The sequence below is a fragment of the Serinus canaria genome, chromosome 2 (genome assembly GCF_022539315.1).
Source record: "Serinus canaria isolate serCan28SL12 chromosome 2, serCan2020, whole genome shotgun sequence".
In the NCBI taxonomy this organism is placed as follows: domain Eukaryota; kingdom Metazoa; phylum Chordata; class Aves; order Passeriformes; family Fringillidae; genus Serinus; species Serinus canaria.
Genome location: NC_066315.1, coordinates 118,008,206 through 118,032,944, shown reverse-complemented (window position 1 = coordinate 118,032,944; position 24,739 = coordinate 118,008,206). Strand labels below are relative to the sequence as shown.

General features: G+C 39.0%; 1 protein-coding gene across 2 annotated transcripts in view; it reads right to left on the bottom strand.

Annotated features, from left to right (window-relative positions):
- The window catches only part of C2H8orf34 (chromosome 2 C8orf34 homolog), a 145,363-nt gene extending 121,064 nt beyond the window's left edge, over window positions 1–24,299 (bottom strand). Inside the window, exons 1-3 of one of the 2 annotated variants that reach the window (XM_009085863.4) lie at window positions 23,813–24,299; window positions 3,443–3,590; window positions 2,372–2,503 (exon numbers count right to left, since the gene is read on the bottom strand). In XM_009085863.4, the coding sequence (XP_009084111.3) occupies window positions 2,372–2,503; window positions 3,443–3,590; window positions 23,813–23,881 (349 nt within the window). In that variant the 5' untranslated portion in view covers window positions 23,882–24,299. The remainder of the gene's footprint in view (window positions 1–2,371; window positions 2,504–3,442; window positions 3,591–23,812) is intronic. The other variant, XM_050971577.1, reaches the window with a different exon arrangement.
- Window positions 24,300–24,739: the final 440 nt, after the last annotated feature.

Genomic DNA, 24,739 nt, shown 5'->3' with positions numbered 1-24,739 from the left:
AAATCCCTTGAATCCACCAGCTGAGTCAACTTTCCATGCATCATCTTATCCACTTATTGGGTCCACATCTTATCAACTGAGTTATAAGGATAACTGGAAGCTGACATGTGAAGCTGACAAGGGTTTTGCTAAAGTCATGGTATGAAACATCTATTGCTGTTTTTTTGGTTACAGGGCCAGTTATTTCACCAAAGAGGGCAACTGTGTTGATCTGATCAGACATATATGGTCTCATAAATCCATGCTTGATGTTCCAAATCACATTTTCTTGTGACTAGAAACACTTTTCAGGAAAGTTTGCTCAATAATCCTTGCAGAGGGTGAGGTTTGCCCTTCCTCAAAATCAATGAGATATTTGCATTTTTCTAATCATCAGGAACATCCACAATAACTATGACCTTTCAAAGATGACAGAATGGCCTTGGAATAATATCAGTCTCCTCTTTCAGCATGCTTAAAATCAATCCCATGTAGTGCCACGTATTTATGAATGTCAGTTGCACTAAGCACACTCTAATTCTACCTCCTTTGTAAGCAAAGCTGCACTCCCACATGCTGTTTTCTAGACTTGGGTAGCTTGAGAGTAACTCTTACCAAGTGAAGAGTATTAGTAAGTTTACTTCAGCCCACAAGGACAGATCCTTGACCCCAGTTGTTTTATGGATGTATAAAATATTTCTTTGCTTGACATGAGACCTGATAGTTTAGAATGCCCAGCTTCCTCTTTGTCCCTCTAATGGGACAACCTAAGGACTAACAAGCACAAAACTTGTACTCGGCACATATTTGAGGGGAGTGACGTGATGTCACCCCCCCCATCTGGGATAAAGACAGAGAACTCGAGATCTCTAGGAGATGGCATGAAAGTTACTTGATGAATACCACAGAGTCTGAAAAGGAAGCACAGGGCAGAAGGAAGGAACACAGTATGATGACAGGAACAGCTCACAATACCTTTTAGCCACTGTTTCTAACAGTGGATCTCCATAAATTGCTGATATGTAGCACATCCATTAGATAAGACAGACTGAGTGACTATAAGCTTTTATTGGAATGCTTCTATTTATTCTTGAAAATAAATTAAAATACACAGGCTTCTTTTGAACAGACTTAAAAATTCATGTGTCCATTGAGAGGCACAATGGAATTGGTGATCAAATTTGAGTGTTTTTGAGGCAGGCAATGTGTTTCATGAAGAAGAAAAAGAGACAAATGCTCCATTTCTTGAAAAAAAAATCCTGAAAAAAAATCCTGTACAATGGGATACAGCTACCTTAATAGCTATTTTTTCTTGTTGCAGTCTCAGAAAAAAAATGCTTAATAGTCATACAAGACTATTTATCACTCAAAAGCACAGTATTTCTATTGCATAAATTTACCATGATTTACTTTACCTATTGCTGTATAGTATTTTGACTTAGTGAGGTCACTGGGCAATTTTCCTTGACTTCTAAGTCTAGACTTTCCCATAGAAAAGAGGAAAGACAACAAACTTTCTATTGCACCATACTGTATCTCTGTTCTCATCTGGTACACCTAGTCACACTTAGCATTACAAAGATTTGGCTATTATAAAAATATCAAAAAGCTACAAGAGTCAACAGAAGAAAATCTAATTTTTCAATTTATTTTGGAGAAAAATCTTTTATAAGCAATTCCCTGGGTGTGTAACTATATTTATATACGTATGCATATTGTAAATATATTTATTTGTGAAAAAACCCCAACATTAAGAATCAAGCTTAAAAATTAGATTTCTTCAACAGGAAGCATATTTCATTAAGGCCTGTTGTCTTCATTTTCACTAATTTTTTACAGGTAGTTGACAACATTCTCGTCAGCTGCTCTATTTCTTTTCTGCCTTTTCTTTCAGTGTACATTTAGATTCCTTCAGCAACTTTCAGGACAGTACACCTATTCTGCTGAGAGTACTCCCATACCTTGAACAGTCTCTGTTCATAATTCATAGTTTTGAACTGCCTGACACACAGAAAAAAAATCTATTAGGACCAATATCAACAGAACAGATTTTACACAAGCAAAACAGCAATGCAAACTAAAACTTCAAATCATAATCAGTATCCAAACATAAAATAATGCATGACACGCAGATATTAGTCTGGTTTTTATTCAATCTATTCAGAATTCTTTTATATCTACAGATGACAACACAGGGCATTGTAAAATATTCATAATTCAAGTGAGATTAAGGCAAGAATCAAACTCTTCTAACATATATATATATATATATATATATATAGGCATTTCATCTGCTTACAGTTTGCTTTCCATTTTAAATCTTATTCAAATGAAAAAGATAGTATAGGTTGGAAAGTATGCACAAATTATTAATGTAGTGAAGATTTCTTACATGACTTGGACTCCGGTGATGGTGGAGAAATGTTGGACACAGCAAGGTCGCTCTTTGACTTTTTAGGCTTTTTTGCATTTACCTGCCAAGGCTTATCATAATTTCTAAAATCTCTTCTTGTTCCTTTATTTTCTGTTAAAAGAATCAAATTAGACAATCATAACATTTGTAGGGTCATTTTTCAAAGACTTAAAAAATAATTAATCAAAAAATCCCGAGGTATATCAATCCAAATTAAAGACAGCTCTTTTTTTACCCCTATTTCTGATTGCTTTTATGTTTATTATATTTATTCCACTTTTTAAATATCAAGACTTAAAAATTAATATGCTTTTCATTAAAAAGATCAATTTTTTGTTATGAAAAAGTACTTAATGCCCATGTTATGTACATGTTTTACTGCCTATGTTAAAACTGTGTCTTTGATATAAATGCTTGATTTGTCAGTAAATTAACACTTCGGCTACCAGCAACAATTTAAGCTCTATAGTCTGAAACAGATCATTAGCCAATTTTTAAACACAAAACTAATATTGTAAAAGTAGTTTGTACCAGAATACAAAAACTAAGACTTCTACTTTGCAATCAGAGAGGATACTACTTCAGAATATTATTTGAATGCTTCTGAAGATTTACAATCATAAATTATTCACATTGGAGTTTATAAAGTAGCATAGCAGCTCCTCATTAAGGGCTGGGATGATAGGTATATAAAAAACATGTATTATTAAAGAAAATATCTCAACAGAGTTTAATCTCAGGCATAAATGCACCATGGGAGGGAAAGAGAAAACAAAGAAAGAAGACAGCAAGGGAACCTCACTCACTGAGACTGGGACTGTTTCCATTCTGTAACTCTGATGCATACTCTCATGACATATACCTAGGCTGAGCTGACAGACAGCAATATATATTAAATTCAGTATCTGCTGGATAAACAGGATTTATTCTGCATGCTCAAAACCATAAAGCAGTACCTGTTCAGTAGGTACATGTGAATCCAGGAAATCATGGGCACAAGTGTGGGAAGATTATACTGGAGACCAGCCCTTTTCTGCACACAGAACATACCTGATGTTTCACTCTCTGCCCAGAGGGCAGCAGAGCCAGACAATGTTCTCTGAAGCTGACCACGGTTTCCCTGCTTGGACTGAAGATGATCAATTAGAAATGGGATTGGCTGGTCAGGTGTCTCCGTTATCAGCTTGGTCATCAACTCCTTTAGAAAATTAAGCCAAAACAAAAAATTAGTGAGATATTGCACCCAAACTAATCCTGTATTTGCCAAAAGAAAATGAGCATTTATAAAGGAAAGATTTGTTTTCAAATTTGAAGAAAACAACTGGAACATCCACCTCCTCAAACTACTGCTAGCTTGGTCCTATGAAGTGCTCATATCTGAAGTGTTCTCAGCCTATGCAGTCTCTTATCCACTGGAACATAGGTTAAAAAAGCCAATCCCTGCTACCTGTTCAAATTTATCCCAAACAATAATGCTGTCCATTTAACCACTCAGAAACACGACCTCTTCAGAGCTGCAAGTAAATCTTCTCTAACCAATATGTCCAAGCTGTTTCTCATTGGAAACTGGAGTGTCAGGAAAGTTTGTGAATCTTCATCTCATCCAGAGATAGGACAATTGTCTGGTTCAAACATCCATTCACATCTGGGAGCTCTAAGGTTTGATCAAACAGGTAGATGGTTTTTAAAGCAAGTCCTCAAAAATACTATAGTACAGAAATAAAAAAAATATTTTATTACACTATTGCAGATATGGATATAAAGCCAATATCAACAGGAAAGCATCTTCTATGCCATGCATTGGTGCTATCCAGCTGCTGTTCTGCACATTAGCTGTGCAGGGCTGCAGAAAGAGAAACACTCTCCATTATTTCTGCTGGGGTTCTTTCTGGCTTCCTAAGCATAAAACACATCAGGAATCCAGAAAGAAGCTGTGGCTCTGCTGTGTGCATGTGCTCTGAGAGGAAAGGAATGACTCAGGGTAGGTGAGGTGACCCTGAAACCCATTTAGTTCTACAGGAGATATGGAGCCACTGTTGCAAAATGAAAGAGCTCCAGAGAAGTACAAAATAACAGGAATGTACAACAAAATGAGAACAAAATAAAAATAAACAAACAAACAAAAACCAAAACAACTAAGCTAAATTATTCAGAGCATGTATTCTCTCTTCACCTATTCCCAAGTATAAACCTTAATACAACTTAGATGAACTTAATTCTATCCCCACTTCATCTTTTCCACACACTTTCATGTAATAAACATTTTTTCAAATGTCAATAGTTACTTAGCATTAGCATCAATTAAGTGTGTTGGGAAAAGATACTTCAGAGGAAGTATACCAAATAGTAGCGAACATGAATAACTGCACACACAATTACGAAGGCATAGCAAGTACTCTTTGTCCACAAAAAGGAAAAAAGATGCCCTATCTGCCCACATGTCTTGTTAAGACACAATCTTCCGTGATGTCATTTTTGATACTTATCCATAATGAAATGAAAAACCCTGGCTGTCTCTGGTTTTGAACTGGAACTCCATAGGGAGAAATTAAGCTACTTACTAATCTTAGAATTGTTGGAGCCGTGGAGTGTAACTTCACCTGGACTGCCTCTTACTAAGTTAGGAGAAACCCTCCAATACACATCATACAAGAAAAATTCTGAAATTGCAGTAAATCATATTTTAGTTGCTTGGCAACACTAACAGCAAACCTTTATTCTTTTCCCTGCTAAAATGCAGAATTAGTGACAATGTGAAGATGTAATCTAGTGCTTGTAATGGACCACAATAGCTGTAGTAATTCCACTGCAGAGGATTCTATTACCAAAGGAAAAGTGCCAATCTGTTACAGCTGACTTGTAATTTAAATAATTTCTTAGAATCAGGGTTTGAAAATTATTTTTGTCTTAGATTAGTAATACATTTCAATATTAAAATAGTATTTAAAAAGGAAATACAGAAAACTGAGAAATTTTAGAATGCCTACGTATCGATGTAAGACAAATGCTACTTGATTGTTGCCATAACTGATTTGCTTGTAGCAGGAAGAAATGGTGTTTAAGTAACAAAAATGCATCAAATAAAATAAAACTGGTTACAGAAGTCCTTGCCTCTTCCGAGATGTAGCAAAAAACCTAAAGATCAAGGTGATGTGAAACCAGATTCTATTGAAAAGGACCACTTTTTGCACCTACTGTATATTAAGACTCAAGTCATATAGAGATCTGTGCTGTCCCAGAGAATAATCAGTCCTAGTCTGAGTCAGCAGTTAGAAAATTTTAAGGAACTTTTTTCTGGAATAATAAATGTGTTGTACCAATCCTGCACACCTTAAGCAGGAAAAAAAAAAAGAAAAAATATATAATATTGCTGAAATCCTCATATACTGAAGACCTTGAAGTTCTGAAAAAGACCTACTTATTTGTGTAACAAGCCTCAAACTGATTTGCCTCAATCACTCTCAGAAATGTCATTTAAAGGAAATGCAACTTAAAATGAACACAAAGGCAACTCAGGTTATAAAATCTGCCATTTAAGGAAAACAAAACTCTTTACTACAAGTCTTCCACTGCAAAAGGGGAGAAAAGAAACTGTTAGGAATCTACTTCTCAAGCTGCTTCAAGCAAGGTTTGGAAGTGGTCTCCAATTTGCCACTTTCCATGGAGTTCCTGAACTCCGGACAAAGTGCAAAGAATACCTCCACTCCAAGAACAATACCTTCAGACATATATTCTGTGGAAATTCACATTCACATGCTGAAGGTGTTATCTCTCTTCCACATCCTTCTGCCTCACACACTGCCAGACATCCCAGAAACAAGATCACAGCTCCACGACCCTCACTGCCTTTGATCTTCTACCAGTTTCTGCTAAGGGATACAATTACCAGTTTCATCCAGTTTCTACCAGTTTCATCAAGGGACACAACTCCATCTGCTCGCCTCTCAACCTTGTCCTCTTCAAGCTCACGTTTCCTTTGAGATTTTTTTCATCCCCAGCAAATTGGCAATTACATGGAAATATGCTCGCTGCCTGCATTCAGTTGCTTGGCTATGCCATGAGGTGGGAGGGTTGGAGGGGCAAGAAAAACAAAAATAAAGCCAAACTCAAGCAACCCAACAAGAAACAAGCACAAAACTTCACCAACATTAACTGTACATAGTGAACGCTCACCTAATATTACAGATTAGGAATGTCAACTAAAGGGTATTCTCATTCCAGCACCATTCTCTAGCAAAACTAATTTAAACTTCTGATTAAATGATTAAAAGCTTATTTAATGACCTCATCTGTTGCTCGGGTGACATCTTGACAGACAGTAGGAATAACATACTACATGGTACTCTAAATATACTTTCACATGTTTGAAATGTCTCTAAAAAAAGAATGTATTAAATAAGAAAAAAAAAACTAAAGCATCCAAGGAACAAAAATAATATTCCTTTTTGGTTAGCAGCAGTCTGATCTGACTCACAATGTGCTAAGCAGGCAAGGTTTCACAAGAAAAAGAAAAAGACCAACTAGTCTCACTGAAGACACCTCTGCATTAAAAGCAGAACAAAAATGGCACAAGATCATTGGAACTGAGATTCATCTATCATTAACAAATCATCAGGTAAGTTTCAACTCTTCATAAAAACAAAAATGCAAGACACCTAAAGATAAGTCTCTTAAAAATATTATTTATACTTTTCACATTTTTATCTCAAATTTCTAAGTTTTCTACAATTCAAATAAGGCAAGTCTGTTGTTCTGTGCACAAGATGCTTTATAACAACAAATAAAAAGCCATGGCAGATCTGGTCTCCATGATGCCAAATGAACTACTCATAATCTCTCCCCTCTGATCTTCCTACTGCCATGTCTTCCTTTCACTCTACATCCCTTTGTCTTTTCCATCAGTGAACTCCACATAGTCTCTTCCTCCCTGCTGTGTAAAAAGTGAAGAAGCTGTTCAGAAGTCAGTAATTATGAATTCCCTGTGCACCCTTGAGACATACTGGAGCACAGAAAAGGGGCCAAAGGAAACTTCCATGGTTACTACAGACCAGAGAACTCAGAATAATACATCAGTTTCTGGTGCTTCCCAATTATATTGCCCCAAATTAGGCTCTGCCTCGTCTAAAGGCAGGATGAGAAAGAACAGGAAGGTGATATAATTTCTTTCAATTAACTACTTCACGGATTTTACCTAGCACTGTTCAAACCAGTTCTTTCTTCATACCTTGTAAAGGTATCTTCATATGCTTCTACTTTCACCAGTTTTATTGAACTATGTTACTAAGACTGTTTAAATAAGAATAACTTGTATAAGTTCATCTGTGGATATTTCTAAGAGAGATTCATGCATGTATAATGAGGCTGCAAAAGATCTTGAAAAAAACACCAGGTCTAAAGTAGTGGTTTAATATGTTAATTATTTATAAAGAATATACAGAATTTATAAGCAATAATTTATAAAGAATTCTTTATATCTTTCACTATTGGGCTATCCTGAGGTCCTCTATTACTTATTCAATGAAGGCTCAAATTTTTATTTCCTTTTAACTTTTCAGGCATTTAATACAAATTAAACAGTCTTCACAGTCTATTAATCATAAGCCCAATTACAAGAAAGTCCTAATTAGCCCTGTCTAAATGTACCTATCAGGTTATTAAGTTAATTAAGAGACATTGTATCTTGCCCTGTAATTGGTAATGGTAACTACACAACAATCACGTTTTAACTGTACAGACTTTTATAGACTATGGCACAGCATTCACAGATTCTGTCTGTGTTACACTCTTTCTTTTGTGGATTAAATTAGGAGTTTAAATACAATTAACCACAGCAAGTCTTCACAGTGATGTGTCAGTAGCAACTTTGTCAATAAAGAAGTCATGAGGGGCTAGATGTCTCCCAGATGACCAGCCAGAGTATGTCCACTTAGAATAAGAACAACTGCTCTCCTGGCTCCACTGAGTTATTGGAGATACATGCATTGACTACAGGGAAACTTGGACACTTACACATCTAAATTTAGACTTGCTAACCCCTTCATACAGGCTGTAAGTAAACAAAGAAGAAACAAAATTGAGGGAAAACGTGTGGAAGGACAGTAGGTTTAAGAAACTTTTTAATGACTGACACTTTTTTGTTAGAATTCCATTCTGATTACTGCAGTAATAAAGCAAGGAAACAAAAATAAAAAAAAATTAAAGTATATTTTAACATTATTCTTACTGACTAAATTAAGAGTCTGAAATTCTTTAATGAGAGCAGAAATGACTGCTTTAATGACTGCTTCTACCAAAAAAAGATTATTTCCTATGGAAATTAATGAAAAATACCAGCATCCTTCTTTTGGAAAACAGCCAGGCTTTAAATATTCTTGAGCAATTTTTAGTTAAAAGTCATAGAATCACATTATAAACTACGAACAAAATAGACTTCAACATATCTTATGTTCATGAAATGATCATCACATCTCCCTATAAAATAAATTATTCAATCCTACACATATTTCCACATAAATAAAATTCATATGTCTTTACCATACTATTTACTTCAAACTAACCATAGTAGAGTAACAGTTGAGAACAAATAGTAGTTCTATTCAGCTTGCTCATGAAAATCTTCAGACTTTTATCTGTAATTGACTAAAAAATTTTCAATTAACACGTTCCTTCTTCAAAACCTCACTGATACCATTTCAGATAGCTGTGCCGTTAAATTTAATATCACAAGACTGTAGTACACAGCATGGGAACACAACCCACAGAGAAATTACTTTGGACATAGAAGTAAAATGAAAGTACAAAGCTGATATGGTGGCTCTGATGCTTTGGGGCACACAAAATTCCCTAAAGTTGGCATTGTTGGGGAAATCTAAGGTATAGGACTAGTGGCACAGGTAACATTTCATAGAGTGAGAATAACAGGAGGAAGTCTGGAAACAAACATCATTGAATTAAGTCTTAAGTGTTCATCTACTAAATATCTGTACCAATTCAATAAGAAAAGACCAATTTTGGGGGCTATGTTACCAACCATGTTTTTAGGAGGACTCTGGAGAGCAGAATGGAAACAGCAGACTTGTTCCACTATAAATCCTTTGAAGATCATATTATCAGTTCCCTGACTCAGATGAACTAGCTCTATCTGAAACAATTCCAACTCATGCATGTAATACTTGATAAAATATGCATCATTGATCTTACTTAGGAATGCATTGGTGGACAATTTCAAAGTTTCACTGAGTAAGTTCATGACACTTTATCAAACTCCACCACACACATTATAACATGAAATATCTATCTGAACCTCTTGCTGCATCTTTTCAATTATTTATCCTTTGAGGTTTTTCCTCTCCTAATCTTAGTATTTCAAATATCATTGTCCCTAATCTATTTTACCAATTCACAAAATACCTTCAAACACCTTCAATCTGTAGCTTTATTGAAATATTTCCTTTCTCCCATTTAAGCATTCCAAGAATGCTATCAAGAGAGAAGTTACTGCTACTAGGTTACTCTAAAACATTAAATAATTCTCTGTATAAGAAGAAAAGGTTAAAGACATGCTCTCAGAGATGCCAATCATGGCAACAGTTATCACGTTTTCTCCCATCATTTAGTTTTCAAATCACAAAGATTTCCTATGATAGCTTATACTTCTTTCTGCAGTCCTGTATCTCTGCATGACAATCTGACTCTTGTGGAATTATGCCTACCATATCATTACCTTAACTCAGAAAGGATTTATCAAATAAGAGTAGTTCATGTTATTGCAGAAACACTGTTAGGTTTCCCTGAAGCATAATTCAGAAGCCTTCTCAGTTTCCATCTACTCTATCAACCACTGAAATTCTGCCTTCAAGGCATGCACTTCACAGTTCAGCCAAAGAAAATGAAAACTGCTGGCTTTCTGAAAAGTCTGTAGGATTTACATCAAAAGAAATACTCATAGATAAAGACTAGGAAAGACTATTACAACCTGGACTTAAATTACAGGCATAAAACAACACTGACTGCACATCACTGCCTTACCTAAAAGCTAACTCAATAGGCTGGAGCTGATCTTTCTCTAATCAGCTGAAGTAATCTCCTTTCAATTTCAAGGTCTAAGTTGAAACCACTTGTTCCACCATGTGCAATGACTCATTACTGCAACTGTTAAAAGAAAAAATCACATTTTATTTCTAGTTTAAGTTTCACTGACTTAGCTTCAACCTGCCTGACACGTTTTTAAGGGTAATGCTAGAAACTGAAGTAGCAGGTATTTTTGTGGCCACCTCTGGTAGGCTGACCCCCAACCAGCAGCCAAGCACACACCAGCCACTTACTCATTCCCACCCTCAGCGGGATGGGGAAAAAAATGAAAATAACAAAACCAAGAAAAATTAATAGGTCAAGATAAAGAGAGCTAAAGAAGCCCAGGAAAGAGAGAAGGAAAAAAACAAAAATCAAAGAACAAGTGACACCAAGGCAGTCACTCATCACCTCCTACTTCCTTGCCAGTCTGCAAGCTTAGATATTTCCAAACATTTACTCCCCAGATTTAATTAGTGAGCATGAAACTATATGGTAAGGAATATCTCTTTTCCCAGGTTGGGTCAGCTGCTCCAGGTGTGTCCCTTCTCCCAGTCCTTGCCCTCCCTGGCCTGCTTGCTGGTGGGCAGAGAGAAGAACAGAGAAAGCCTTGAGCCTGTGAAATCACTGCTAAGCAACTGCTAAAAGGCTGGTGTACCAACACTGCTTCAGTCACAAATCTGAAATACACCAACGTACAGGCTTGGTGCGAAGAAAATCCAGTCCCTTTCAGACCCAGTACAGTACCACTACAGAAAGGGCTATCAAGGGTTTCTGAGTGGTGATCAGGAGAAGGCCATACATGAAAGAAACAATTGGTATATTGAGTTGACTCAGCAAAAGCCCTTAAGCTTAGATATGCTTTATGCCTGAGAAGTAAATAATTACAAAGCTATGCACATGCTTAAAATGCTTTGATGAATTAGATCACTGCTCTGTGATTTTAGAATTACAAACACTTCCTTCCTTCTTTCTGGAAGCCAACAACAAAAAAAAATTATTGTTTTGATAATACACATTTTAAAAACGTGTGCAGCAACCACCACACTTCCCAGGTACTTTTCTTTCTCCTCCCAAACACTTCTCCAGTAACTTTGCATTACTACACCATTAGATTTGTTCAAGTTATAAAGAAAGATAAATGTGAGATGTTTTAAAACATTCTACTGCCCAGTATAGTCAAAGTTATTAAATATTGTGTAACTTCTATGCATTAAAATTACTATAAAAATTGCTTTCGTATTTTTTTTAATCTTGACCAAGAATTTTTAAACTATTCACATGGAACTTCAAATAATAACCAGCAATTACAAGACACAAAATGGAGAATGTGAGTTACCAGATTCCAGGGTAGGGAAGTTCCAACACAGATTTAATTACCTTGACTTTAGCAGCCTACATAAATTAAAACTAAGTTTGCTCCAGGAATGTTGACTAAACAAATGTCAAAGAAGTTAATACATGCTCCCTGATTGTTAGAAATTACTTAAATTCTGTCATTTGGAAATGTTCTTTTAGTACAGCAACTAAACAACTAGGAGCAATATGCAGTATAATTACAAGTTTTATTAATACACTTTGAATAGATTAATATCTATTCAGATACACATCTTAATTTCTTGTTATTTACCTGTGAGAGATTGACTTGGTCTCATAAGACTTCATACCAATGTTGTAATCAGCTTTTTAAATAGATCTAAATGTTTAATATGCAACAATACAACAGAGATTTCTCAACTGGAAAGGTCAGAATTTATTGCTGTGGAAAAATCTGGAAATTAATTTTCACCACAGCAAAACACAAAGAAGTATTTTTATATTTGTAGAATTTATATACTGCAATTGTGCCTGGAACTTCTTAAATAATAATAAGTGCTTTTTACATAGCATTTTAAGAGGGCAAAGAGGTTATTTAACATTTAAGCAGTTGCTTGATTCTCTTAAAACTACCTGTATCCTATTACCCCACCCCGCCAGGAAAGGTCACACTGATTTGCCCGTCACAGGTAACACAAGATGTGCAGTACCTTGTCAGGGTAGCCACCACTGCAGACACTCTGCAAGTTCTCAAATCTTTTGAGAACACTTAGTCAAGTTCATTTTGGTTCAACACTGCTTATACTCAGTGCTTCTCTAATTGCAACTGGAAAATCTTTTTATTATTACAAGTAACACTTTTATATTAAGTTATTTCAACCAGTGTCCACTTAAGTATCGATGAAGCTTTTGCTTAATTAACACACTTGAACTTTGCTATTTGGAAAAGAAAAATGCAAAACCCACAATGAAATTGGAAATAATTAGTCTCTTTATTGCAAGAATACAAAAAACTTGTGCCATGTAGAAGCCATCAGTCTACACATTTAACAAAACTTGATTATAAATGCATGAATTAATAATATTCTAGTAAATATCTAAATAACAATGTCAACTAATAAAAAAGAAATACTGACTGATTTCTTTCTTTACTCTAGAGATCTTCCTCCATTTTGTGTACTATCATCTATTAAATGTTACCACACGATACTGGCAACTATTTCACTTCTCAAAGATATCAGTGCGCCTGAATCTATCTTCAGCCCCAACCAGGAAGACACTTTAATAATTCCAGTTCAACTGGAAGCAAAATCCACCTCTGATAGCTTCCATATGGATTTTTATCATCCAACAGTTAAGCCAAAATGCCTCTATGATTTTCCTCATAAGCAACCAAGATGATGAAGAAAATGCTTCAATGATTTTTTTTCTCTTTACATTTTTTGCAAAGTTTTGACAGATTTCTAACATTTTCTGCCATCATGGATTATGTCTTTGTTTCAAGTCAAATTAAAATAGATATTTCTGCTACTTAAGGCGAAGAAACTTCTGAGAATGATGATCCAATCACAGTCAGACTAAAAAAAAAAAAAAATAAAAATTGAAGATTAGAAACACATAGGGAAATAGAAATGAAGGTGTCCATTTTGACCTGAAGTGCAGCAGGCTTGAACTATACAGGTTTAGAATGCAATATGAACTGTGAAGAATCAGGCAGGAGAGACACAGTGGCAAAATTACACAGAAAAGAAAATGTTAACACTGAGTGCAGATATACCATGGTCTACATGCCTCCAGCCACTTCCTAGGCTTCCCAAACTGCTTCCCAATGGCACTCCCAGGTTCATTGCTCTGCCTTAGCCCTGAGAAGTTACAGTCACTGCCTGTCTCCATCTAAAAATGGCTGCAATTTGGGGAAGCACTCCCAGGCTGCTCTCTGGGATTCCCCCAGAAAAGGGGCCCTTCAGGGTGGGGGTTTCAAAACACACACACCTGGCAAGGCTGAGGTCTGAGGCCAGGAGATGACACCACTTACTGAAGATGAACACCACACTGCCCAGCTGGTTGCTCCTGTGACAGAAAACCTGTGCTAGCAAAGCAGGCACCAAGATAACCCTGCTGAAAATGCATGGTCCAAGACCCTATCCCCCTCAGATTTATTTGTTCACCTCATTTACTGGCTGTGGGCTGCCTTGGAAAAAGACTCAAAACTCATCAGGCAGCCTCTTTTGCAATATGTCAGGTGAATTTCTGTCACAATAGGTAGAGTACCTTTTCCTTGCTACAGCCAGAAGATGAAAATACAATATTAAGATAATAGAGATTTGCAGCAGACAATTGATTTAACTACATATAGGAGGGATAATATTTTACAATCTGTTTGAATACCTTGAAATGTACCCTGAAAAAAGATACAACTGTATTCCCCAGAAGACATGAAAAAACATAAAATGTCAGGCATAATTCAGTAGTCATATTCAGAACAGCACAGATACCTAAATAATATTTAGCTTTGTTCATTTAAGAAATACTATATTTTATTTTAATCCTGCAGTATGTAATGTCAAAAATGCAATCTAAACGTGTATCAGGACAGTCCTACATGAACTTATTTACACAACCAAAAATCAATTCCCTGTGCCTAGACACAACTACATCATCCTGTGTAGAATTGTTCAACTGTTACTTGAATGCTCTTTTTTCACCCTAAGTCACAAAGAAAGAAAGGAAAAAAAAAAAAAAGCCTCAACTAGTGCACAAGTGCATTTAGATGTCACAAAACAAAGAGAGATCTGATCACCATCAGAAGAGACAAAAGCCTCTCACTCTACTTCCCTGCTTTCCACAATTGTATTGCCCATTGCAAAGCACCATGAGGAAGAACACATCCCCATACAACTTCAGCACAGAAAGAGTCACTGGAAAACTTCCTTCAGACAAGACGCTTCCTCCTTACAGGAAGGATGTTCTATAATCATGCCCAGAAAAGAATTCTTCAGCAAAAGACAACTGATGAGCCAAAGTGAACATACAGTTGAACTGTATGAGGAAAAATACCAAATTTTGTTGACCACATACAGTAGATACATCATGGATTACATCTAGGCACATCTTTAACAGAGAAGAGGTCTAATGCCATTATTTGTTTCATTAGAACCAACTTGCATGCCCAAGCCCTTAAAAAAACCTCACCTAAGGAAGTAATGTAAAAGAACTCACAGTAGCTCAAAAGAGCAGTTGAAAATAGAGAACTGTGTCAGTACCAAGCTGCAAAAAAAAAAAAAAAAAAGAGAGGATGTTGGACACCGCTGTTTGACCTCTGAGGCCAAGTGCATTGGTTGCACAGGCCTAAGCCTGACACTTTTATCATGCCCACAAATAAAGCAGGTCTGGGATAAGGGGGACAGCTAAATAAATACTAGTTAAGACAATCTGGATACACTTTTCACACTGTAAGTTATAGATTAGCTAAACTACACATATTATGGCAATATTAAAACCATTAATGCAAAGCGTAATTATGAAATAAGAAAAAAATTATCATCAGTCTCTGTGTAACCAAAACCACAAGCTAACGAACATATTTTTCCTAAAAGAAAAAGTAGTAGAAAAAATATTTTAAAAACATAAAAAAGTATGAATACTAATAATTATATCATATGGATCAACTTACTAGTCCCTTTCTAGCCCAAACAAGGCAACTGTAACACTTCCACAGAACTGATACGTTTCTTGAAAGTGTCATTTGCACTTTGACTATCTCCTCCATATAAACTGTCATAAGGATTTAGTCACCATGTCACAAGCCTACCAGGGACATAACCTGCAACATCCAGGAGCTGACCTCTGGCTCAGGTTTTCAAACAAAGGACTAAAGGTCTATATTTTACAAGAAAGCTAGAGCCTTAGGTGGATATTTAAAGAGGTACTGCTGTACTAACAACTGGAGACTTTCTGTGGGTAGCAACTGTAATTATTAAGGACAGATAATTGAATTATACCTAGAACTGGAGTTAGACCCATGGTTTCTGATCAGACACTTCTACCATCAATACTGCAATGGCTTAGGCAACTAAAAATCACCTAATTTCTAGAAACTGAAATTGGTGTGATTTTAAATGATGATAGCATTTTGGAGTTATAGAGCTATTTTTAATAATAGTCAAAGCATTCCTAATCTGATTTTCTAATGCTTTTTTATTTAGAAAACAACGTCTGTGAGTCACCGGTGCACATTTTTGTTTGTTTCCGAGACTACAAAGTAACTTCCCAACCCTGACAGCGATTGCCCAATAAAGTTTCCTGATGATTTGATTGCTCTTTATTTAACATTATACTACATCTGTCTGGTTATGAGTGAAGGCCTTCCTCTTGTAAATCAGGGTCTCACCAACTGCAGCAGGGCTCCCTGTGGGAATACAGCATGCTCACATGGGCTGCGCTGCAGCCATGAGACTTGTCAGAGCTCTGAATTGCCACACTGAGCAGTGGAGAAGGAAGGAGGAATCTATTGTGTGGCACCAATTAATGGGATTAACAGCACTACCAGGCATTGAGGCAACACAAAAAAAGAAGAGACTGCAGAAAGACCACAATGAGCTCAGGGCCTTGCTGTTAAAACTCCCGAACAACATGAAGACTGTAGGAGCCAGTGGGGCTTGCAGGCTCTGTGCAGACAAACAAGACAAAGAAAGGGGAAGCAAGCACAAAATAATACATAATAATGCAGCAGGACAGCATCAGCAAAAGAAGGAATGCAGCACATAACTGACAATCATTTTAGTATCCTAACTACTATATATTTTATTTCCTCTCCTTACTAGTTAACTTCTTTTTCAGTGTTAAAATGTTAAGTGTGTCTTCATTCTGGCCAACTTCATTTTTCTAATCTTTTTTCTTTTATGACAGGGAAACACAGAATAAAATAAATTATCTTGAGTTTCTTCTTCTGCTCTGCTGTCTTTTTCTTTCAGGTATTCCTCCTTCAGGGAATAACAAATCAAGATTAAATCTATTACTCTAGCAATTTAGTCTTCTTTTTGTGTTTATCTCTCTGCATTGTTCCTTATTGGTAAGTCTACATCCAACTTCTGTCTCCAAACAGCTTCACTGTCTTACACTTTGTATTACACTACAGGCATTACCATCTAATGGCATTATTCTGAACCATGACACACTTAGGAGGAGCTCTGAAACACCTTTTTTAATTTTTTAACTGGTGTTTTTACATCATGAGAAAGTATGTACAATTCAGTACAATTATGGATGGTGGTTCATATGGCACGCCAGAGGAATTTCGGCATCTGCAAACCTTGGTCTTCTCCACTTGCATTTCCCTGGACATCTCTGCTTTGTCCTCACTACATAGGAAGGACAAGACTCTTCAAAATCCTTAGGAGGATTCTGCACCAGGTGGCACTGGTGTATTGAGCATGTCATAGGCACAATGGACACGTGCAAGTAACACAATGTGTCTGAACGGGAACACTCAACACCTGCCACATTTATATGGGATCTCTGTCCATCACACACAGGATTCTCAGGCCTGTCTCAATGTTCCAGAGTATCTGTATGCACTTCATAGAGCATGCACATGCACACACATTTCAGTCTGAGAAATCCCAGTACACTCAGTCATGGAAATGATCCCACCTCTCTCTTCTCCTTCAAATGAAATAATATCCTTAATGAAAAAAGCCCCCAATTCCATCTTTACAAAACTATCACAGAGTCTGCATCATAAACCTTTTCTCTTCCTAACTGGCCTATGCATAATTGCTTCCATAGGCTCTCTTCAAAGGTCACCTACAGCTGAAACTATCCTTCTTTTTTAGTTCTCTGAACCATCTCTCATGTCTCCAGATTCTGTAAACCACCTCTCATGTCTCTAGAAGAGACTGCTCTTTCACTTATTTAGGCTTCTAAGATGAATTCTGTTATCTACAAAACAGAGCAGCTTTTCTGCACTAGTGCACCAAAAGGAAATGGAACTTATGTTCATTCAGAATTCCTTTCTTTGATAGAGATACCCGACCAGAGGAATATTTCACAATCTGTTTACCTCTCCATTCATACAAATGTCAGCAGAGGCACAAAGCCTGTCAAATTGGAGTGCAGCTCCTTCTTAATGAAGGAGTTCACAGCACAGGAGCCAGTATTAAAAGTGGTCCTAAGGACACCTTTAACTCTCTGGCAAATCCATGCCTAAGAAATATATCCAAGATCAAGTACTAGAGGTGTGAGTCAGACACTGCAAAACATACAACTCATACATATTAAGTTATATTTTCCCTGTCTTTCTCACTCTTTGGTTATACTCTTAGCAACCACCACCACAAGAACCAGATTCCAGGTAACCATTTGACAGTATGGAATAAGATTATAAAAATAAAATAGAAAAGAAAAAGAACATGCTGGCAATATAGCACTAATCTTTTTCATCCCACCCCCTCCCATTTCCTATCCTTTCTCACTCTCACACTCCGTGTATTCGTATGGTCTGTTTCCTCCTAATTTGTTCAGCCATCCTCCCTAATTATTCAATTCTCTCTTCTGCTCTCTCACAGAATCAACTGGGCTCCACGACATTCCCTCAACCTATGGGGAACTGCACCTTTAAAAGACAAGATCCATACAAAGCTAACAAGCACACAAGCTTTGCAGATCTCTCATGCCCACCTAGTAGCTGGCTACTGGAGAAAAGCAAGCTACTAGGTGGGTATGAGAGATCTGCAAAGTTTGTGCGCTTGTTCCCTCCCTCCCTTCACCCTCCAGCCACCTACATTTTTTCTCCCAAGTCAATGACACATTCCTCATCAGAATATGTGGTGACCCACTGAGCTCAGCCCACTGAAAAATTTTCAATTCTTTGTAGACTTCATTTTCTTCTATTTCATATTCCCAAACTGGGTAACTGTAACACGACACAACCACCAGTTCTGGAACAAGGACAGCAGGAATGTGCAGCCAGAAATGAAGATGAACAGGACCTGCAACAACTGGCTATTAAATCAGCCTCATAGCCCATAGTCCTGAATACTAAACCATTAGAGTGTCTGGAGTAAAACAAACTACGAGAGGAGGAAAGATTCAATTAAAAAGGCTCCAACACAGTTGAAAGACCCAAACTCTCGTGATCCCTGCCCCAGAAAGCAGCTCCTACAAAAGCCAACAAAAGAGCTATTGTATAGTAAGTATATTGTACCAGACACTATAGAGAAATATCGTTTATGAATAGAGTGATTTCATTTATTGAATATTGCAGGGAGCTGGAAAATGAGGAAGGAGAAAGGATGTTTCATATAAATACACAATTAAAAGTTTCCACTCCCTGTATGAACAGAATTTTTTTAAGAGGTGGCTAATTTAAACTAGTCTTCTATTTATCACAGGTAATGCACATGCATTCTTCATTTTGTATGTGCATTTCTCTAACTGTAACTCATCTTCGCATAGTGCTATATACAATATATATAGGCCAAAATCTGAGCTGTTTCACTGGAAACTCCATCTTTAAGGCAAAGATAATACTTGAATTTTATGTGAATAAGGGAAGAAAACTGCCCAAAAAAACAAAATAGATTAAAAAAAAAAAACCAAAAGAGCTTCCCATTGTATTTGCTTCAGTAATTACATCTCTTAAAGAAAGAAAAAAAGAAGAAGCTAAGGGTGGTATTATGAAGCCTTTATGTTATTTGAAATAAAAATTACCATTCTAACTCCACATTACTTGGAGAAAAAAAAACTTAGGTAACCAGGAGTTTGGCATGTTTACTTTGAAAAGAGTTATTCTGGCTTTTTATAACTCAAAGAAATTACAGTTCTTGGGTTTGCATAACAATAATGTACCTGCTGAATGCTTTTTAGCTGCACTTCTAGAAATAAAAAAATTCCAAAACACTAAATTTATCTCAGAGCTCTTGAAGATTTATTGCAATCTGTTCTCAAGAGTGCTGATCCAGCTTTCAAATTCACAAAAACTAAGTGTCAGGTTGCCCAAATGAAAGCACAACTGGATGCTAAAGAGATACACTTGTACAGAAGAATAGATGTATGGATACAGGCAGCAGGATAATTCATTGAGATTATTAGCACACAAAAAGAACTTGTTGGATTAGATGCTTGAAATGCAAAGTGGGTCAATACTTCACTCAGACAGAAATGAGTGGGTGCTGATTCTGAATACTCTGTCCTAGCCAATTTTAGGCACATACCTCCTGTTCACATTTTAGAAAGATGGAATAAAAAAAAACAACAGCAAAGCTTCATCACAGAAATAATTCATATTTAGAATTCTTGTTACATTCCAAGTTAATGTAAAAAAAAAGAATCTAAAAAAAAATCAGGTAGTGCCATGGTATGTGTTACCACAAAACTCCCAGAAAAGAGGCATTTCTAGAGGGCATTCCTCAAATCTAAACTCGTTGTCTAACCACAGTATTCTCAGATGCCAACAATCTCTTAGAGAAAGATGTCTAAGCTTTCAAAACCAAACGAAAAAAGAAAAGAAACCCACAACACACAAAAAGTACACAAAACAGGATAAGGATGCTCATGAAGTCTGACAGAATATAAGGTGTCAACTTAAGACCTTACTGTCAGCACTAACAAGACCTGCATGCTCTAGGGCACTTAGAAGCTGCATTATAGGTTCACAGCACTCTTACCTGCAAAAATCTTGGACACCTAAAAGATGAGATGGTATAGAAGGAACAGCTCTGAAAAGTCATGACTTGGAGACCTACATTCCAAAGGGAAAATGAGGCTGCAGCATCGAAGTTGTTTTGCAACCTGTCTTAAATCTCAAAATTGACACAGTCTCAGATGTACACAGTAATTCCCGCCCACCTTCCTTCCCACCTCTAAACCATAATAAGAATCTACCTTGTAAAAATGTTTGGAATCAAGTGAATCTGGGCTGAGTAAACATTCATAGCTGAGTGGATAGGGTTTCCTACTACATGTTAACAGATACTGGTAGTTAGTAGAAGACCAATACCTGCTGAGTCAGCTTAAGCTCATTAATTCTTTCTCCAGGAGGGTACTCCTCTCATTTCTTTACAGAGAAGGAAATAACTTTTTAACCAAGGCAGAGACTAAGGTCTTCCTGCATCTCATGTGTCAGCACTTCTCTTTCACACAAATTAGGAATATAATTCAAGCGTCAAACCACACAAAACTTCAGCAAAGATTTTCTTAAATAGGTACTGCTGGTTAATGAAGTACAAAAACCCCTAACCCCCTTCTGCAACAGAAGGTCACAAACACAGGACAGCATGGAAAAAAGAGACAGAACCAGGATACTGGAACACATTGACCTACTAGCAAGAGTAATTACTGCTCTTAACTGTAATGCAGTGGAATTGTACTTCACCTTCAGTATAGCACCAACTGTTCCACCCATCAGCATTCTGTGCCTTCGTGAATGTCTAAAATCGATGGTGTAAAGTCCCTCTGATCAGTGATTATTCATTATGCAAGTATGAAATACAATCTGTTTATGCATCACTGTCCTTGCCTCATCTCAGAAAGCTCACAGGTCCTCTCTCCCTGTCCTTCTTTCCTGTGACTGCCCTCAGCTACCCAGTTTTATTTCATACACTCCCTAAAATGTTGACTTGAAGCATATACTGAGCAATTACAGTCACAACCTGCTCATCAGATAACACTGGAGAAAACTGAATCCAAGTCCACTCTGTTCTGAGTTGGTACTCCCCGAAAAGAAAAGATGGCTGTCATCCACGACAAGTGACAGTTAATTAGCATCCAAACCAGAAGTGATAGAAGAAAATGCTAGCTGCTCCTGGATGAAAGACAAAGCACAGGTCCCATTTTGCAACGTGTCAGAACTTATAGACACGTGAAAAACTGATGTGTTAGTGACTACATCTGATTGTGAACACATGGCATTCTTGAAACACCACAAAGCACATCTAATAGTAATACTAGTGTAGAGTACAAGACTCATCTGTGCACAGTCTTTGATCAATTCCCATCAACTTCAAACACCTGTCTTTCTTTTTCTAAGGACTACAAGATCAAGCACAGGCTGCAGATCTTCAATAAACTGTTGAGAACAAAAAGTACATAAAAAATTAAATATGCAAGTAGATTTTAAAAGGCCAATCAGGAAGAAGAGGAGATAAGAATCATGATCTTCTTCTTCCCAGTGTAATGGACTAAAATAACTGTAAACATCTGCAGGAATGTTATACCTCTAGATCTTAAAACCAGTTGCTAGTATTCAGGTGTAAGTAGATTTCACACCAAAAAGTCTTCCTGGTATACAGGAGTGCACCAAGAACCTGTAGACAGCCTGCACAATTATGCAAAGAGCCTTTCACGGATTCTTTTTATCACAATGAAATTCCTACATAACAAGGATTAATGAAATATGTGGTGATAAGGGAAATGCTGAAACAAATACAACTTCTCAATCTTTCTCTCCACTATTGATAACCGAAACATCCCATAAGAATCCAAATAGAGACAAGCATCTTATACTACAGAGAAACTAGGTTAAAACACAGTGACTCAGAACAGAGATGCCAAGTGGTTCACTTGAATTTTAATGTGTAAACCTATGGGTTAAAGAAATTTAGGAGAAAATGAGAGCTGTCAAGGGCCTAACCCTTGAACCACCCCAAAGCACTGAATTCCCAGTGAAATAAACAAGAGTCAGTTACGTACTTAGACCTAGCAACACAGCTGATTGAACAGATTTTTTTCAGGAATTGAACCACACAAATGTTTCCATTTTTATCAATTCCTTAACTAGAAAAATCACCTGCTATTCCCTAGTACGCAATTACTGTTCCATCAAACATGGCTTTATTTATTGCAAAATAAAAACATCTAATACCGCTAGCACTGAACCAACACAGTCTATTTCAACAGCCTATGCACACAAAAATATAAAAACAGACCATTAGTGAACAATTTTCTAACAAAATTTGAACCTTTCTCATGGAGGGTGGCAAATATACACTGAAGACAAGGCGTCCACCACACCAGAATAAAAGAGATTTCATACATAGTAAGCTTGATTGAGAACAAGTTAAATACTGTAAAAAAGAGACTTGTGCCTTGTGATAATACTGCCGGAGTGCAGTGCATAATATATGTGCATTTTGATGTTTAAAACTGCATGAGAAACAGGATGATAAAATGGTAATAATCACGATTGCTCTAGCACCCTTTCAAATTCTAAGTATTCACAGCTTATGTACTGAAATAGTAAAATATGCACATCTCTGCATCTACAAATCCCTGCAAGTGCATCGCTGTAAGAAAACGTTAAATCTATAGCAAAAACACGGTGTGCGACTGCAGATAAAAATTTCAGAAAACACCACGGACACGGACTTTTCGCAAGACAGACTTCTTTCCGAGTGCTCGGTGCAGAGGGTGTGTTTCCCGGTGGGAGGCACCCACCTGTCCCTCACCGCTGGCCGGTCACGGAAGGGCAGCGCCCGGGAGCTCGCCCGCGGGCCGTGCGGCGCCCGGCGCTCAGCGTTGCCGCCCAGGAGCCGGCGGGGGTTGGAAGCGCCGCCTCCCCTCGCGGCGCACGGCGGGTGCGCGGTCGGTCCGCGGCTCCCCGCGGCCGGACGGCGGGGCCGGGCCGCTGTCCCGCGGCCGCCGGGGCGAGGCGGCAGCGCCGCGGGGGCGGCCCCGGGGACTCGGGCCGCGGGCGGGATGGCGGAGGGGCACCTGTTTGACAACCCGCGCGGGATCGTGCGAAGCAGAGAGCGGCGCGTTCGTGGTGGGGCGAAGTAGCGGGGCACATCCTCGGGATAGCCGGGAAGGGAGGGCTGCGCGGAGCTCCGGCGCTCGGAGGAGGGACACGAGGGCACACGCGTGCTGCGGGGCGGCAGGACAGGGTGAGGGGTGCCGACACTGCAGAAGCAGCGCCTCAAACTCATCCTCACCCCTACGTTCACCTGGGCTGCGCGGGGGGCCGCGGCCATCGTGAGGACACCCCCGCCCCCACCGCTGCCCGCCGCGGAGGAGCCGGCCGGCAAGAGCGCACCTTACCTCGAAGAGGGGACCGATCTTATTCTTCTCCAGGTAGGCTTGGATCCTCGTCTGCTGGTGAGACGCCATGAAGAGCTCCGGGGGCGGGGGCTTGAGCTCGTCTCCCCCGGCGGCGGCTGCAGTCCCTCTGGCTGCTGGCGGCTCACTCCTCCGCTGCACTAGGGTTGCCACAGCGGGAGAGGGCGGAGGCGCTGCCAAAGTGCCCGGGACGGCGCTAACTCAGGTAACTGGGGGCGGGGGAAGAAGCCGGGTGCCAGTCGCTCGCTTAGCCGGGCGCGGGGCTGGCTGCCCTCAGGGAGCAGCGGGCAGGCGCTGCCTGGAGCGGAGCATGGTGCAGGGAGGAGAGGAGCTACAAAGGCGGCCCCCGAGCCCGCGCCGCTCCGCGCTGCGTGTGTCTGTCAGTCCGTCTCTGTCTGTGTTTCTGTGCCAGGCAGCGCCTTGGTGACGGGAGCGGCCGCGGCTCAGCGCTGCCGCCCTCGCCACAGCGCCGCTGCCGAGGCCGATAGCCGCGGGCTCCTGTCAGCTCCGCGGCCGCCGGCGCCCGTTGACGCCCGGGCTCGGCGCACAAAAGGCGGGAGCGGGGGAAGGGGGAGGAGAGCGGGCGGGAGGCGGGGGCTGCTCTGCCTCTGCCGCTCCCCTGCCCGCCCGGCGACGGGCTTGCCCCCGGCGGAGCCGCCGCCCCCCTCCCCGCCGACGTTTGCGGGGCCCCCACCTGGCTCCGGTGCCTCGGGCGGGGATGAGCTCCGCGGGCCGCCCGGCGTGAGGCGCCTGAGCAGCACGCGAAAACTTCAGCTGGGGAAGGTCGCGGAGGAGTGAAACGAGTCGCGCTGCCAGCAGGAAAGGGGGATGCAAGGACTGCAGCCAGCGCTTCTCCTTTATTTCTGCTTAAATTATCATTAAATCTTAAAATGCTACCCTTTCTTATGA